At 43.3% G+C, this 17303-nt stretch overlaps 2 protein-coding genes across 5 annotated transcripts; one reads left to right on the forward strand and one right to left on the reverse strand.

Moving 5' to 3' along the window:
• The first annotated feature begins 1596 nt into the window (after positions 1-1596).
• Positions 1597-2409, forward strand: LOC123062462 (skin secretory protein xP2-like). The gene has a single exon (XM_044485992.1). It carries the CDS (start codon positions 1625-1627, stop codon positions 2225-2227), a length of 603 nt encoding a protein of 200 aa, XP_044341927.1. The 5' UTR covers positions 1597-1624; the 3' UTR covers positions 2228-2409.
• An 18-nt stretch (positions 2410-2427) lies between these two features.
• LOC123062461 (putative MO25-like protein At4g17270) lies at positions 2428-7848 on the reverse strand. Of its 4 annotated transcripts, XM_044485990.1 has the most exons (12): positions 7629-7848; positions 7027-7191; positions 6878-6931; positions 6759-6802; positions 6386-6460; positions 4886-4979; positions 4741-4800; positions 4391-4456; positions 4219-4317; positions 3144-3188; positions 2949-3051; positions 2428-2775 (listed from the first exon to the last, which is right to left on the reverse strand). In XM_044485990.1, exons 1-12 carry the CDS (start codon positions 7701-7703, stop codon positions 2717-2719), a joined length of 939 nt encoding a protein of 312 aa, XP_044341925.1. In that variant the 5' UTR covers positions 7704-7848; the 3' UTR covers positions 2428-2716. The 4 variants fall into 4 exon arrangements, with proteins under 4 accessions (XP_044341925.1, XP_044341924.1, XP_044341923.1 ...); XM_044485989.1 differs by lacking the exon at positions 6878-6931 and having other exon boundaries at positions 6759-6877; XM_044485988.1 differs by having other exon boundaries at positions 6759-6931.
• Between the last annotated feature and the right edge of the window lie 9455 nt (positions 7849-17303).

Genomic DNA, 17303 nt, shown 5'->3' on the forward strand with positions numbered 1-17303 from the left:
GAAAATCCATTTTCACCACTAAATCCGTCACGACGAGAACTTCAAAATCAAATCCATATCGATATGTTTCGACAAAAAAATTTGGCGGTCCAAAGTTGCCATGTCTATTGCATATAAATTGCAATGGTGTTTACACTGAAATTGCCATGATATCTTTCAACTACTTTTTCCTCTACGTTTAAAGGAAATTTTGACATGTTAAAAAAAAGAAATTAAGAAACTAAACTTGTCATGGTGAATTACTAAAATTTGCCATGATCCATGAAATAATTTTGACATGGTTCATAATTAGAAAGAAATCCGTCATCCGTTATTTTTAAAATGCATGGTCAATGGCTCAAATTTGCCATGAACCAGAAACTTAAATTGCCATGGTGAATTACTTAAATTTGTCATGATACATGCACAAAAATTTGCCATGGTTCATACAAAAAATAATTTCCATGGTCAAAATACTAAAATTACCATCATGAATTACTAAAAGTTGTCATGATCCATGAGTTAAATTTGCCGTGGTTAATTACTAAAATTGCCATGATCAATTAATAAAACTTGCTGTGAAAAGTAGTTGAAATACAATAGTAGTTTTAAATCTAGAAGAAAAAAAATAAATAGAACATATCATTGCAACTTTAGTGTAAACACTATGGCAACTTCAGTGTAAAATCATGGCAACTTTTGGCCCAAGAAAAAGTCATCGAAACATGTTAATATTGTATTTAGTTTTGGAGATCTCGTCTAGACGGATTTAATGTTGAAAATTTATTTTAATCGGATTTTTTATTTAAGAGATAAAATATCTGTAAGTCTGAAAAACCAAAAAGATTTCGCTGATGTCATTTGTTAATGTGGTAAAATGGATAGTAATGATGATGTTTGAATCATATTGCTTTGTGCCACACATGTGGCACTTATCATTTGGGCTAATTAATATACGAGGCAAATATTTTGTGTCCATTTGAAAAAGAAAGAAAAGGATATTCGATGACATGCTAGATAGTCATGAGTTAAGCTCCCACAAAATGTTGGCATGTGGTGGCCCAAGGCTTTGGGCAACTTTGGTGGCCTCACATGTAAGTGGGTGTCTCGTAGGTGCAGCGTTTTAGTCCCACTAGCAGCCAATTCTGCTAGTCGTAACCCAGTCTCATCTTTTTGCACCTTTTTTTTCGTTGTGTTCCTACTCAATCTGCTTTAGAGCATCTATAGCCGAACCTGGCAAATTCGACCACTTAAACGTCCACGGATGCATAGGACGTGATCTTAGACAGCGATGGACGGCCCCTCAAATATCCTATTGAACAATCACACTCCTTAACCCTCAAGCTCATGTACGTTGATCATATAGTGCAAATTTATCACAATTAAGTCCATACAAAACGAGCCAAAAGCTAGCCAAATTTAGTGGTCTATATCCGCAACACTATTAAGGACCGTTCATCTGCGCGGCAAAGCGCGCCTTTCCATCTACTAGTATTCCCGAGGAATATGATACCCGTCTCTCGTCGGCTCATCATTTGAGTTCGTGTGCGGAGCATCTCATCTGACGGAAAGCGAAGATGTAGGGAAATGCGTCCCCATCTCTCTCACTTCACCAGGAAGCTGAGTATATGTCATTTGCCTATATATGAAGCACAGTTCTTTCTCCACTTCGCTGCATCCGAAGTTTGTCCTTCGTACAGCAGTGATGCAGATGAACAACAAGGAGCCGGCCGCCGACGGCAAGTCGCCGACTACCATCTGTAGCAGGCTTCAGAGAGCCTTCCACGCCCGGCCGGTCTTCGGGCCTCTTCGCCGCCTCACGGGCCAACCCCACGACGGCGGAGCTGCCGCTACCGGCGTACCGGGGGGAGCGCCTGCCGCGACGCACGGTGCTGCACCGCCACCGGTTGTATTGCCGGCACGTGCACCGGCGCCGTCTCCAGTAGGCAAAGCTCCCGCACCTAAGGCGGCACCGGCGATCGTGCCAGCGGCGCCCCAGAAACCGGCTGCTGCCAAGGGAGGTGGCAAGCCTGGGCAGGTCCTCGGGAGCACTTCTACCGTCGCGGCAACCACGAGCAAGGTTCCCGAGAAGGCGGCAGGGGGGATCCCGGTTCCGGTGCCACCGCCGGCGGTCATGGCTGGAAGGCCGGCAGCGGACGCGAAGGCTGGGGACAACAAGGCGCAGCAGACAAAGGGGAAGATCAGGGTGAGCTCCAGGGTCCGCAAGGCCTTAGCCTCATCCAAGTAGAGGGATGATCAACTGAATCGCCAGGGTGCGCGCCAAGAACGGAGCTAGCTGAATTACGCATCTCCAAAGCCATTCTCTGTTACCAGTGTACTGTTTTTTATTTACCGATTTTGAGCTAGGCTCTCCGTTCTGCTGTAACTTCAGATTTTCTTCTTGTTGATGGATTATCACTTGGGGGATCACCAGGAGGGAAAGTCACAGAAACTGGGCCGGATTGTACCAGCAATAATATTCTTGGCTCGAGTTCTTTGATGCTACACATCATATAAAAAAAGCTTTGTCTAAAAAATCACATAAAAAAGCTCACTCGAGAACGAATAGCGGATATATTTATTGTGACTTTATTATACCATCCTTCGCCGAACTGCAATGTCCTCCAAATTGACGCAGCTCTTGGAGGCTTAAGGGTGTTGGTTCTGAACTTTTGATAGGTTTGTTCTGAACTTCTGATATGCCAAACAAGTCAGAACTTCTGATAGGTGATCAGCATTACAACTTCTCGATTCGCTGAATGATCAGGTCTCTCTCCTCGTCAAGTTCATCTTCACCTGTAAGATGGAACAAAAAAAATTACATATGCGGGTTTTTGTGGTGGTTGACATCATGGCTTCAAGTCTAAACTCAGAACAACCAGAAGCGGGTTTCCTGACTACTCCATCCTTCTTTTGCAATTTTAAGCTGGTCTGTAATGGGCTCTAAGATGGAAACTTCACAGCACTACCTTTACTTGCAGGAAGATCGTGGAGTAGTTTCAACAATTCTTTGCGATTGTCTCGTAAAGCTTCAATAATACCAGGAGGCTTGTTTGGATTGGCAACGAACACCTAATTCCACACAGGGAAATGGACCAACAAAAATTGTTACAAGGAATTTGTTTGACGGGGAAATACAGTGTACGTGCACTTGAAGATGGTACCTTAAAAACGTGGAAGGCACATATTTTGATATTTTTGCTTGAATCCTACAAAGGATGCCGGTTAGTAGTAACACTCCTACAAATAGATAGGATCTGTACATACATAATATTTAATAATATTTGTGCAGAAATGGAGAATCTTTCATGCAAAAAATCAATGTTAAGAAAGTTTGCAAGCTTTTATTTCTCATAAATGAAGCCTTTCAAATGTATATTCACGTCTGAACTTCCAGACAACTGCTGGAACATTTGGCTAAGAGATAAGAATGTTCAAGACAGTATTTTTTTTTTCTTTTGACAGAACCTCGTCAAGAGGGCTGGGAGCTCTTGCACACTCATATAGAAGACAGGCCCAGTTTAAAAGAGTAATATAATGCTTGAGTTTTCACAATGATGGACCTTCACTTAGCAGCCTATAAACACTTAGTCAAGCAGTTACTCTATGTAGTCTAACCTAGTACGTAGCTACCAAAAAAGCTTGTACATATGCCTCCCTTACTGTTTTACGCTCAAAATGTATAGTTTTCTACAGGTTAGAAGTCATTTATGCGCATTTTCGAGCATTCTACACTACTAGGTCCTGGAGTTCTTCACCTGATCAAGCAGAACCTTCGCCTTCTCCAGCCCACTACCTCTGTTCATTGGCTATCTGACTGTGAGAATGAACCACCCCTAGGTCTGATTAGTGTATGTTTACTTATACTTCAGGGACCAGGGTGCGTTGTGGGCGGCCATTGGCCTTTCGCTTTGTAATGCTAACTCTGTAAAACTCTTTTTATTTTAAATATAGGCAGATCACTGCCAGTTCCTCATTAAAAAACCGCTGACTACCTTTTACGTCTTAAGTTCAAGGTGGAATAACAACTACTGAAATGGAATCTAAATAATATTACAATCTATTAATTTGACCTTAAAAAACAATCTATTAATTTCCATAATATCCATAGAAAAATCATATTAGTGAGGCTTTTAAATACGAACTTAACAAGAAACAGAGTAATGAATAACCAAAATAGGCTATCTCATTGTCACGTAATTCCCAGATGAACAGTAAAATGTATACTATAACTGATACCTTCAGTAGACCAATCATAATATTTAGGAAACGAACTTCCTGAATGTATCGCTTCATTATTTTAGAGTTTGAAGGCTCCAATAGAAATTCTGAAAGGAACTGAAAATACAGACACCAATATCAGTTTCTTTTCCATGTGAATGAGATGATTAGCTAGAGCATCAAGTCTGACCTTCACCGACTGACGCCTTGTTACATAATTAGCTGATGTTAAGATCCTTGTGTAGCGTTCAAAGAACTGAACAAAATATTTTACAGTGTTAGTGACAACAGGAATGGAACTATCCACTATGTTATGTTAGACTGTTAGTGATCTGGTTGGCGGAGTCAAGTATTTATGTAGGCATTAGGGCAAGCAACAATGAAAGTGCAAATCTGTAAGTGTATCAGAAAATCAGAAGGCAGAGTCAGAGAGGTAATAATCCGACAATGATGGCATACAAAAATATGAACTCAAAAATAAGAAATGTTATTTCATTTTGATTGCATGAATGCAGATTTTTTTCAGAAAAAGAGAGTGACCTGCTCGTAGTGGGAGCTCAAGTACACGGACACAACACTTTCATGTTTGGTAAGCAAATCCTGCAAACATCTTGTCAAGAACGACCATTCAATATTTGATAAAGAGTAAATTTACATAAAGATAAATCTGAAAATATGGATTTACCTTGAAGGTGTATAGAGCATCAGAGGCAATGTCGAAGTTCGGCAGCTCAACATACTCGAAAAACAGCTCAAAGCTATTGGATTCCAATATATATCTGAAAGGGCGCTACAAAATCATATATATGCAAAATTGAATTAACTAGTTATCAAACTATTTTATATTTCAGAATATGTTGTGCTTATGGTTAATAACCACCTCATCCCAGATCCGGGCCCTTTTGGGCCCGATCTGGGTCAGGGTGGGTTGGTCTGGCCTCCGACAGGTCTCCTCCGGCTGGGCTGACGGGATGCGGTCGTTGGGATCGGCGGCTCTGCGCTGCGTCGGCTGCAGCGCAGCGGCAGGAGCTTAACTGGCCCGATCTGGGCCCGGCTGGGCAGGGGGTCCAGCGTGCTCCCGCGCCTGCGTCCGGTCTGCTACGGCTTGTGCCAGTGGAGGTTGTCCCCTCCCACATGGCTGTGGTGCTCCCGGTCCCTATCGGCGGTGGTCTCGCTTGGTTCGGCCGGCCTCGCAGCGTCTGCGGTGGAGAGACGACGGTGGTGTCCTCGTGACTGTGGTGGCGCAGGTTGGTGGGCGGTTGGCATGGTGGAGCCGCCGGTTGGTCCTGGGTTGTGGGTATGAAGGGCAGGGCAAAATCCCTCTCGGGTCCGCCCGGCACCGGCGCGGTGACGCCTGTGGGCGCCATCAACCTTCTTGAAGGGCGTCGGGAGTACCTCTCGCCCGCTTCCCTCCGTGTACCGGGAGAAATCCTAGGATTCGTCCGGGCAGCAGCGGCGTCGTCGTCGCAGTCCTTCTTGAGGGTGTTGCTTGGTTCACGGCGACTCGATGGCATTGGAGCGTGGTGGATGTTTCCGGTGGGCGCAGCGGTTGCGGGATGCCTCAGCTTTCGTTCATCCGGTGCTGCCGGCATTTCTTTCTCTTGATTTTCTCTTGTTTTTCTTTTGGGCATGATTGTGATGTTTGCCCCAGCGTCGAACTTCTGGATGTATCGGGTGGTTGCTATATTAATATAGCGGGGCGAAAGCCTATTTCGGTAACAAAATGATTCACCGACGATACTTTTGTGGTAAGGTGAATGTGAGGGACAAAGCTATTTCAAAGGCTAAGTGGATAACAGCACAATAATTGTGGTGAAGAAAGAAGGACATGTCTGGTAGATATTAAATTTGAATCGGTAAATTTAAAGTATTTTACATTTTATTTCAGAAGAAAGGTGCAATAATGCATCTAAGGCAAACAGCTTTATGGTTGTTCAACCTTGTTTTCATAGTAAATGCTATTGAAGGCAATCAATTCTTTTCACATATTCGTGCATAGCCAAAGATTCCTAGCATGGGAAAATTAAAACGCATCAACTTGTTCTTCATGTTATATTATTTTGTACGCGTACATCTTGTGCTACATTTAGCTCAGCACAGATTTACCAAGAAAAGTTAGGTGCATATATTATAGTAGTCCCAAACAAAATAATGTCCCAAGTAGATGAAAAGTTTGAAGCCTTACTTTGCAAGGGTTGGATGTTTTATGCATTCTCTCACCATAATCCCACAGTTCAGTGCAAGGTCCGACTTCTTGTAACTGTTGCAAGAGTTTACCAATCAGGCTTACAAAGATACGGTATACCAAGGAACAGCAACTATTATTAGAAAGCTGTCGCAGAAGATTTAAATCATGGACTGCAAGGCTTCAAGTGCAAGACCCTTTGGTAAGTGCCAATTACAGAAGTCCATATTAATGATACGGAAAATCAGGTAAATTAAATAATTTTAAGGAAAAGCAATTTGATATACATGCAAACAGAGGATATCTTGTAAACTATCTCTGCATTCATTTTCACTGTTCCAACTGGAATTAACTGGAGAAGTAGATGACTTGCCAAACAACTAGGAAATCTAAAAGCTCCACGTGATCTGCAATATACTTCACACAGCAATAATTCTCATCAACTTTCTGCCCAAGCAAAATGCACCAGCAAATAACCAAATCTTTTCTTACCTGCAATTCAGAGCTAGCGAGTTCAGTACCTGAGTAATACTCGCTCCACCCCATCTAGATACATCCGTTTGAGCGTCAATTAATATGGGACGGAAGCAGTAATAGATTAAAAAAAAGAGATAAACACATTTAGTTGATAAGCGACATACTCCCCAACCCAAGGAAGGTAGATTCTGAACAAAGAGGGAAAGCACGCCCTCCTTGCAAATTTCAAGTGCTATTTGCAGGACTTGCTCTTGATTTGCTCCTGCTTCTCCATCACCAGAGAGCACTTGCCGCAACGAGGAGATGTCTTTCTCAACCTCTTCGAGAGCCTAAGAAGATACACAAATTAGGAGTCATTTGTACATCACAACTGCATTGGACGACTTACCAGAAATATATATGACTTCTTCTCTACAACATGACCAAATTGCAAACATCATCATCATGCATTATCTTGATCTAGATTCTAGAGCTTGCAGCTTTCCAGGGCAGTGAAGAATACAAACTGAGAGAAGAAACAATATGATCATGCACACAGAATCACACAAACCCCTGAAGACTCACCCTGAAACAGGCTTTTCCTACCGATCGACCAATTTCAGCAATTTATGCAAACCTTCTTTTGATCGTAACATTTTACTCTCAGTTGTGTGATCCAAGAATAACTGGAGCAGGCACGGACGAATGGACTCCAGCCTCATCTTCTAGCATAGGATGGGTGATCGAGATTATAAGAGGCAGCGGAGATGGGAAAGGCGATTATTACCCTGTCGCCGGTCTTGGTGGGGAGGGCGAGGAAGGAGTCCTTGATGGAGAGGACCACCCCGGCCGTCGACGCCATCCGGAAGAGGAATGACAGCTCTGTCGCTCTGTCGTCGCCTCGCCGGCACCGGAACGGAATGACGCTGTATCTGTCGCGGGATCGGGCGGTTGCGGTGGCCCGCCCTTGCAGCGTCTAGCTTTTGCGTTTTAAACCTCTCTTTTTTTTTGCGAATACACTCTTTCTTTCTTATACACTTCCTATGTTTATTTTAAGGGCTAAAAGCGGAGTCGATCATGTAAACAGGGCTGAAAGTGGAGTGGATCTTCTAAACACGGCTGACAGTGGAGTTGATCCGTCTTTTTTTCTTGAAAACCGTGGAGTTGTTTTGTTTTCTTTTTTTAAAGAAATTTCTGATCTATTCTTCAATCATGGCACTACAACGAACACCAGAAATAATAAAAATTACATCCAGATCTGTAGACCACCTAGCGACGACTACAAGCATTAAAACGAGTCGAAGGCGCGTCACCATCATCGCCCCTCTCTCGCCGGAGCCGGGCAAAACTTGTTGTAGTAGACAGTCGGGAATTTGTTGTGCTAAGGCCGAACATGACCAGCGCAGCAGAACAGCAACCATCGCTGATGAAGAGTAGCGTAGATCGGAAGGATTCAACCTGAAAAAACATAAATATAGACGAACTACGATTAGATCCGGACAAATCCACCAAGGACAGGTCCCTCGAAGACAAACCTCCACACGACCACCGACGGTACTAGACATACCACCTGGACGAGGGCTAGGCGGGGAGAACATTATTTCATCTTTAGGGAGCCGTCACCGTCTTGTCTTCTTAAGTAGGACACAAACCCTAACAAAACACGAAGGAATAACTAAAACAGAGCCCTCCCGACGGCAAGGGCTGGGATCCATCGAGCCGCCGTGGCTCAAAGGCCACCGGAGACGAGACGGACTGGCGGCAGCGGTGGGAGGCAGAGGAACCCTAAGCTTTTTTTGAGTTGTTTTTTTTTGAGTGAGAGCGAAGAAAAACTTGAAGTTGATCAGTCTAAATGACGCATACAACAATAACAAAAATTGCACGGTTTTTCTATAGATGTGTAACTAATTATTATTTTATTTTCAACAACGGAAGAGGTTCCCCAGACTCCACAGGTAGCATAACGAGATATAGACCCTGTTTGTTTGGGCTTTTCCGATTGACCAATTTCATCAATTTATGCAAACTTTCCTTTGATCGCAAACTTTTACTCTCAGTTATGTGATACAAGAATAACTGGAGCATGCACGCACGAATGGACACCGGCCTCATCTTCTACCATAGGAGGGACGAGAATATAATAGGCGGCAGAGATGGTAAAGGAGATTGTTACCCTGGCGTCGGTTTTGGTAGGGAGAGCGAGGGAGGAGTCCTTGATGGAGAGGACTACTACTTGTGAGCAGCGTTGGGATTTTCTTCGAAGAGAGAAGGGTGAATCAATATAGTAGCGGTCAATATTTTCCTAAGTGAGAATCAAGGTTATCGAACCAATAGAAGAATCACGCAAATGTCTAATAAGCAACACCTACACACACAAGAGCAAATACTTGCACCACACGGGTAAGAGGGTTGTCTATCCCCTTGAACTCATTACTTGCAAGGGTAAAATCTAATAGTGATAGATATATAAATTGAAAAGTAAAATAAAATAAGTAAAATTGCAGCAAGGTATTTTTGGTTTTAGTAATATGATAGAAGTAGACCAGGGGGGCATAGTTTTCACTAGAGGCTTCTCTCTCGAAACATAGCATATGATGGGTAGACAAATTACTATTGGGCAATTGATAGAAAAATGCATAGTTATGACGTTATTCATGGCAATGATCATGTATATAGGCATCACGTCCGTGACAAGTAGACCGACTCCTGCCTGCATCTACTACTATTACTCCCATATCGACTGACTCCTGCATGCATCCATGGTATTAAGTTCATGGCAAACAAAGTAATGCTTTAAGCAAGATGACATGAAGTAGATAGAATAAACCAAGCAATATGGTCAAAACCCTCGTTTTCCCCTTCATGACAACAATACAACTATGTGCCTCGCTACCCCTACTGTCACTGGGTGAGGACACCGCAAGATTGAACCCATTACAAAACACATCTCCCACAGAAGATAAATCAATCTAGTTGGCCAAACCAAACAAATAGATTAGAGAGAACTACAAGGCTATAATAATCATGCATAATAAAGTTTGGAAAAGACTAATTACTTTCAGTGAATAATCTGATCATAAAATTTATCGGATCCCAACAAACACACCGCAAAAGAAGATTACATCGAATCGATCTCCATGAAGATCATGGAGAACATTGTATTAAAGATCAAAGAGAGAGAAGAAGTCATCTAGCTACTAGCTATGGACCAGTATCTGTTGTGAACTACTCACACATCATCGAAAGGGCGGAAAGTTTGATGTAGAAGCCCTCCATGATCGACCCCCCCCCCCTCCAGCAGAGTACTAGAAAAGGCATCCAGACGCCAAGTTTTAATTGCTTCAATTTTGGACTCGTCAACATGAAGACCCTTGGAAGAAACAACAAAACCCAAGAAAACAAGCTTGTCAACACCAAAAGTGCATTTTTCCATATTGGCATAAAGACGTTCTTTTTGAAGAGTTTGCAAAACGGCCCTAAGATGATTTACATGGTCTTTGAGGGATTTGCTAAACACAAGTATGTCGTCAAAATAGACCACAACAAACACGCCAATGTATAGGTGAAGCACAAAATGCATAACACGCATGAAAGGGCCGATAGCTTCTGATAAACCCATAGGCATAACTAACCACTCGTAAAAGCCAAATTTAGTTTTAAAAGCGGTTTTCCATTCATCGCCTTCTTGAATGCGGATTTGGTAATAACCACTTTTAAGATCAATTTTTGAGAAAATGGTGGCTCCACTAAGCTCATCTAACATACCATCAAGTCGTGGAATGGGATGCCTATAACAAACGGTGATAGCATTGATGGGTCTACAATCGGAACGCGTGCAAAAACTACCATCTCTTTTTGGCACAAGGGCTTAAGCTATCACGTACATGTCCGTTGTCGATGAGTTTTTCAACTTGTTGTTGGATCTCCTTAGTTTCCTCGGGGTTGACGCGGTATGGAGCCTTGTTCAAAAGAGGTGCACCGGGGATGAGGTCGATCCGGTGTTCAATTCCACGTAGAGGAGGGAGACCGGAAGGTAGCTCATCGGGGAAGACATCCGTGAATTCCTGCAACAAGTTACAGAACACTAGAGGAAGAGGGTTAGAAGGGTTAGTCCTTGCCACCTCATATTTCCACACTAGGACGTAGTGTATGACACTCGACGGGTTCTCACACACTTCTCTCATCTCTCTTTTGGTGGCTAGGAGGACTAAGTTTTTCTCTCTCAATGAAGAGTCACTCATTTTTGGCCTATGGCTCTATCTCTCTTTGTGGTGGTTCACTCTCTCACTAGCCTCTCCACGATGGGTGGATGCTTGCTTGCCGGCGATCACTTGACTTAGTGACATAGGTCGTAGCACGTACTCCTTTCCTTTCATCTTGAAGCTATAGTGGTTTCTTCTTCCGTTGTGGATGACGCCGTGGTCGAATTGCCAAGGTCTTCCCAAGAGAAGATGGCACACAGACATTGGAACCACGTCACACTCCAAGGTGTCCTCGTAGGCGCTGATCTTGAAGGAAACTTGCACCCTGTGCTCCACTTGAATAGTGTCGGAGTCGCTAAGCCATTGGACCTTGTAGGGCCGAGGATGCTTCTTCTTGACAAATTGTAGCTTGGAACATAGCTCTTTGCTTGCCAAATTGCTGCAACTTCCTCCGTCGATGATGACCTTCACGGAACGCCCGTTGATGCCGGCCTTGGCGTGGAAGATGTGGCAATGTTGGTCTTCTTCTTTGTGGTGTTGTAGCATAGAGACCTTGGAGACCACGAGAGAGGGACTTGAATCATTTTCACAAAAGACTTGATCATCTTCATCTTCATTTACATGCCGGTGCATGGACACGTGCTCAAGGGCTTTCATTTCTTCTTCACTCATGGAGTCGTCTGTGCCATCATCGTTGACAATCATGGTTCACTTGTTGGTGCATTGGAAGGACTTGTGTCCTCGGCCACCACATGTGAAGCACTTGAGAGAAATTGTCTTGACGGGGTCATTTGGTTGCGTCGAAGATAAGGGAGTTTTGGATTTGTAGTTGCTTGTTGGAGGACGAGTCTAGGAAGACGTAACTTGCTTGGAACTTGAATTGTCACCGGTACTTGGTGATGCTCTAGTTGAGGTAGGAGGTGCCGAAGTCATGGGAGCTTGAGTGTAGGATCCGTATGTCTTGGAAGAGTACTTGGCATATTTGAAGTCATCTTGTACTTATCACTCGGCCTTGGTCGCTTGATGAACTAGCTCGAGAAGGTTGGAGTAGGGTTGGAAGTCAGCAATTCGCTTGATGGGGTGATTGAGGCCGTTCAAGAATCGTGCCATAGTTTGCTCGTCGTCTTCCTTGACATTGGCTCTTATCATGGCAATCTCCATTTCTTGGTAGTATTGTTCCACCCTCTTCGTGCCTTGCTTGAGGAGTTGCAACTTCTTGAAAAGATCGCGGGTGTAGTGTGTAGGCATGAAGCGAGCTCTCATGACATCCTTCATTCGCACCAAGTTGTGATGGGTGGTTCGCCTGTTGCTTGTCGTCGCTCAATCACTTGCTCCCACCAAATGAGGACGTAGTCTTGAAACTCGAGGGAGGCCATGGCGATCTTCTTTTCCTCGTCGTAGTTGTGAAGATGGAATATCTTGTCCACTTTCAATGCCCATGAGAGATATTCTTCGGGATCATTGCTTTCAGATAACTTGGGCATGGTGAACGCTTGTCGTAGCAGAGTTTTTCATCATAGTGGCGGTTTTGATGTCACTCTTACCGCGGAGGAAGGTCCTCAAATGCTCATTCCTCTTGATGTCGCTCTTGGCGTGGAAGAGGGTCTTCAAGCACTTGTTCCACCTGAAGGAAAGATGCCCTAGAGGCAATAATAAAGTTGTTATTTATATTTCCTTATATCATGATAAATGTTTATTATTCATGCTAGAATTGTATTATCCGGAAACTTAGTACATGTGTCGATACATAAACAAATAGAGTGTTCCTAGTATGCCTCTACTTAACTAGCTCATTAATCAAAGATGGTTAAGTTTCCTAGCCATAGACATGTGTTGTCATTTGATGAACGGGATCACATCATTAGAGATTGATGTGATGGAAAATACCCATCCGTTAGCTTAGCATAATGATCGTTTAGTTTTATTGCTATTGCTTTCTTCATGACTTATACATGTTCCTCTAACAATGAGATTATCAAACGTCACAACGTAACTAGGTGATTATAAATATGCTCTATAGGTGTCTCCGAAGGTATTTGTTGGGTTGGCATAGATCGAGATTAGGATTTGTCACTCCGTGTTTCAGAGAGGTATCTCTGGGCCCTCTCGGTAATGCTCATCACCATAAGCCTTGCAAGCAATGTGACTAATGAGTTAGTTGCGGGGTGAAATATTACAGAACAAGTAAAGAGACTTTCCGGTAATGAGATTGAACTAGGTATGATGATACCGACGATCAAATCTCGGGCAAGTAACATACCGGTGACAAAGGGAATAACGTATGTTGTTATGCGGTTTGACCGATAAAGATCTTCATAGAATATGTAGGAGCCAATATGAGCATCCAGGTTCCCGCTATTGGTTATTGACCGGAGATGTGTCTCGGTCATGTCTGCATAGTTCTCGAACCCATAGGGTCCGCACGCTTAACGTTCGGTGATGATTTGTATTATGAGTTATGTGATTTGATGAACCTAAGTTTGTTCAGAGTCCCGGATGAGATTACGGACATGACGAGGAGTCTTGAAATGGTCGAGACATAAACATTGATATATTGGAAGGCTATATTCGGACATCGGGATGGTTCCAGAGAAGTTTGGGTATTTTCCGGAGTACCGGGAGGTTACCGGAACCCCCTTTGAGAAGTTATGGGCCTTATGGGCCATAAGAGGGAAGCACACCACCCACAAGGGGCTGGTGCGCCCCCCCCCCACCCCTTGGGCGGGAGGCCGATTAGGACTAGGAGAAGCCCCCCCCCCCTTTCCTTCTCCTTCTCCCTTCCCCCTTTCCTACTCCGTGTGGGAGGTGGAATCCTACTAGGACTAGGGAGTCCTAGTAGGACTCCACACCTTGGCGCGCCCCCTAGGGCCGGATGCCTCTCCCTCTCCCTCCTTTATATACGGGGGAAGGGGCACCCTAGAACACACAAGTTGATCTTTTAGCCGTGTGCGGTGCCCCCCTCCACAGTTACACACCTCGGTCATATCGTCGTAGTGCTTAGGCGAAGCCCTGTGCCGGTAACTTCATCATCACCATCGCCATGCCATCATGCTGACGGAACTCTCCCTCGGCCTCAACTGGATCAAGAGTTCAAGGGACGTCATGAGCTGAAAGTGTGCTGATCGCGGAGGTGTCGTACGTTTGGTACTTGGATCGGTTGGATCGCAAAGAAGTTTGACTACATCAACCGCGTTACTAAACGCTTCCACTTTCGGTCTACGAGGGTACGTAGACACACTCTCCCCGTTCGTTGCTATGCTTCTCCTAGATAGAACTTGCGTGATCATAGGAAAATTTTTTGAACTACTACGTTCCCCAACAGTGGCATCTGAGCCAGGTCTATGCATAGATGTTAAATGCGCGAGTAGAACACAATGAGTTGTGGGTGATAATAGTCATACTGCTTACCAGGATGTCTTAATTTGATTCCACGGTATTGTTGGATGAAGCGGCCCAAACCAACATTACATGACCGCGTTCATGAGACTGGTTCTACCGACGTGCTTCGCACACAGGTGGCTAGTGGGTGTCTGTTTCTCCAGCTTTAGTTGAACCGATTTGACTAGCCCGGTCCTTGTTGAAGGTTAAAACAGCACACTTGATGAAAAATCGTTGTGGTTTTGATGGGTAGTTAAGAATGGTTCTTGCTAGAAGCCCGTAGCAGCCACATAAAACTTGCAACAGCAAAGTAGAGGACGTCTAACTTGTTTTTTGCAGGGCTTGCTGTGATGTGATATGGTCAAGACGTGATGATATATAAATTGTTGTATGAGATGGTCATGTTTTGTAACATTTATCGGCAATAGGCAGGAGCCATATGGTTGTCGCTTTATTGTATGAAATGAAATCGCCATGCAATTGTTTTACTTTATCACTAAGCGGTAACGATAGTCGTAGAAGCAATAGTTGGCGAGACGACAACGATGCTTCGATGGAGATCAAGGTGTCAAGCCGGTGACGATGGTGATCATGAGGTGCTTTGGAGATGGAGATCAAAGGCACAAGATGATGATGGCCATCTCATATCACTTATTTGATTGCATGTGATGTTTATCCTTTATGCATCTTATTTTGCTTAGTACAGCGGTAGCATTATAAGATGATCTCTCACTAAAATTTCAAGGTATAAGTGCTCTCCCTGAGTATGCACCATTGCTACAGTTCGTCGTGCCGAGACACCACGTGATGATCGGGTGTGATAAGCTCTACGTTCACATACAACGGGTGCAAGCCAATTTTGCACATGCAGAATACTTAGGTTAAACTTGACGAGCCTAGCATATGCAGATATGGCCTCAGAACACTGAGACCGAAAGGTCGAGCGTGAATCATATAGTAGATATGATCAACATAGTGATGTTCACCATTGAAAACTACTCCATCTCACGTGATGATCGGACATGGTTTAGTTGATATGGATCACGTGATCACTTAGATGACTAGAGAGATGTCTATTTAAGTGGGAGTTCTTAAGTAATATGATTAATTGAACTTTAATTTATCATGAACTTAGTCCTGATAGTATTTTCATATCTATGTTGTAGATCAATAGCTTGCGTATAGCTCCCCTATTTTATTTTTTGATATGTTCCTAGAGAAAGCTAAGTTGAAAGAATAGTAGCAATGATGCGGACTAGGTCCATGATCTAAGGATTAACCTCATTGCTGCATAGAAGAATTATGTCCTTGATGCACCGCTAGGTGACAGAACTATTGCAGGAGCACACACAGACGTCATGAACATTTGACAAAGCTCGGTATGATGACTACTTGATAGTTTAGTGCTCCATGATTTACGGCTTAGAACCGGGACTTCGAAAATGTTTTGAAATTTCACGGAGCATATGAGATGTTCCAAGCGCTGAAATTGGTATTTCAGACTCATGCCCGAGTCGACAGGTATGAGACCTCTGACAAGCACTTTGCCTACAAGATGGAGGAGAATAGCTCAACCAGTGAGCATGTGCTAAGAATGTCTGAGTACTACAATCGCTTGAATCAAGTGGGAGTTAATCTTCCAGATAAGATAGTGATTGACAGAGTTCTCTAGTCACTATCACCAAGTTACTGGAACTTCGTGATGAACTATAATATGCAAGGGATGATGAAAACGATTCCCCGAGCTCTTCGCGATGCTGAAATCGGCGAAGGTAGAAATCAAGAAAAGCATCAAGTGTTGATGGTTGACAAGACCACTAGTTTCAAGTAAAAGGGCAATGGAAATAAAGGGAACTTCAAGAAGAATGGCAAGCAAGTTGCCACTCCCATGAAGAAGCCCAAAGCTAGACCTAAGCCTGAAACTGAGTGCTTCTACTGCAAAGGAAATGGTCACTGGAAGCGGAACTGCCCCAAATACTTGGCAGATAAGAAGGATGGCAAAGTGAACAAAAGTAGATATGATATACATGTTATTGATGTGTACTTTACTAGTGTTCATAGTAGCCCCTGGGTATTTGATACTTGTTCAGTTGCTATGATTAGTAACTCGAAACATGAGTTATAAAATGAACAAAGACTAGTTGAGGACGAGGTGACGATGTGTGTTGGAAATGATTCCAAAGGTTGATAAGATCACCATCGCACACTCCCTTTACCTTCGGGATTAGTGTTGAACCTAAAATAAATGTTATTTGGTGTTTGCGTTGAGTATAATATTATTGGATCATTTTATTGCAATATTGTTATTCATTTAAAGAATAATTATTATTCTGTTTACATGAATAAAACCTTCTATTGTCGTACACCCAAGGTGAATGGTTTATTGAATCTCGATTGTAGTGATACACATATTGATGCCAAAAGATGCAAAGTTGATAATGATAGTGCAACATACTAGTGGCATTGCCATTTAGGTCATATTGTTGTAAAGCGCATGAAGAAACTCCATGAGGATGGACTTTTGGAATCACTTGATTATGAATCATTTGATGCTTGCAAACCATGCCTCATGGGCAAGATGACTAAGACTCCGTTCTCCGGAACAATGGAGTGAACCACTGACTTATTGGAAATAACACATACCGATGTATGCGGTCCAATGAGTGTTGAGGCTCACGGCGGGTATCATTGTCTTCTGACCTTCACAGATGATTTGAGCAGATATGGGTATATCTACTTGATGAAACACAAGTCTGAGACATTTGAAAAGTTCAAAGAATTTCAGAGTGAAGTGGATAATCATCGTAACAAGAAAATAAAGTTTCTACGATCTGATCGTAGAAGCAAATATTCGAGTTACGAGTTTGGCCTTCAATTAAAAC

This window comes from Triticum aestivum, chromosome 3A, assembly GCF_018294505.1.
Source record: "Triticum aestivum cultivar Chinese Spring chromosome 3A, IWGSC CS RefSeq v2.1, whole genome shotgun sequence".
NCBI classification, from domain to species: Eukaryota; Viridiplantae; Streptophyta; class Magnoliopsida; order Poales; family Poaceae; genus Triticum; species Triticum aestivum.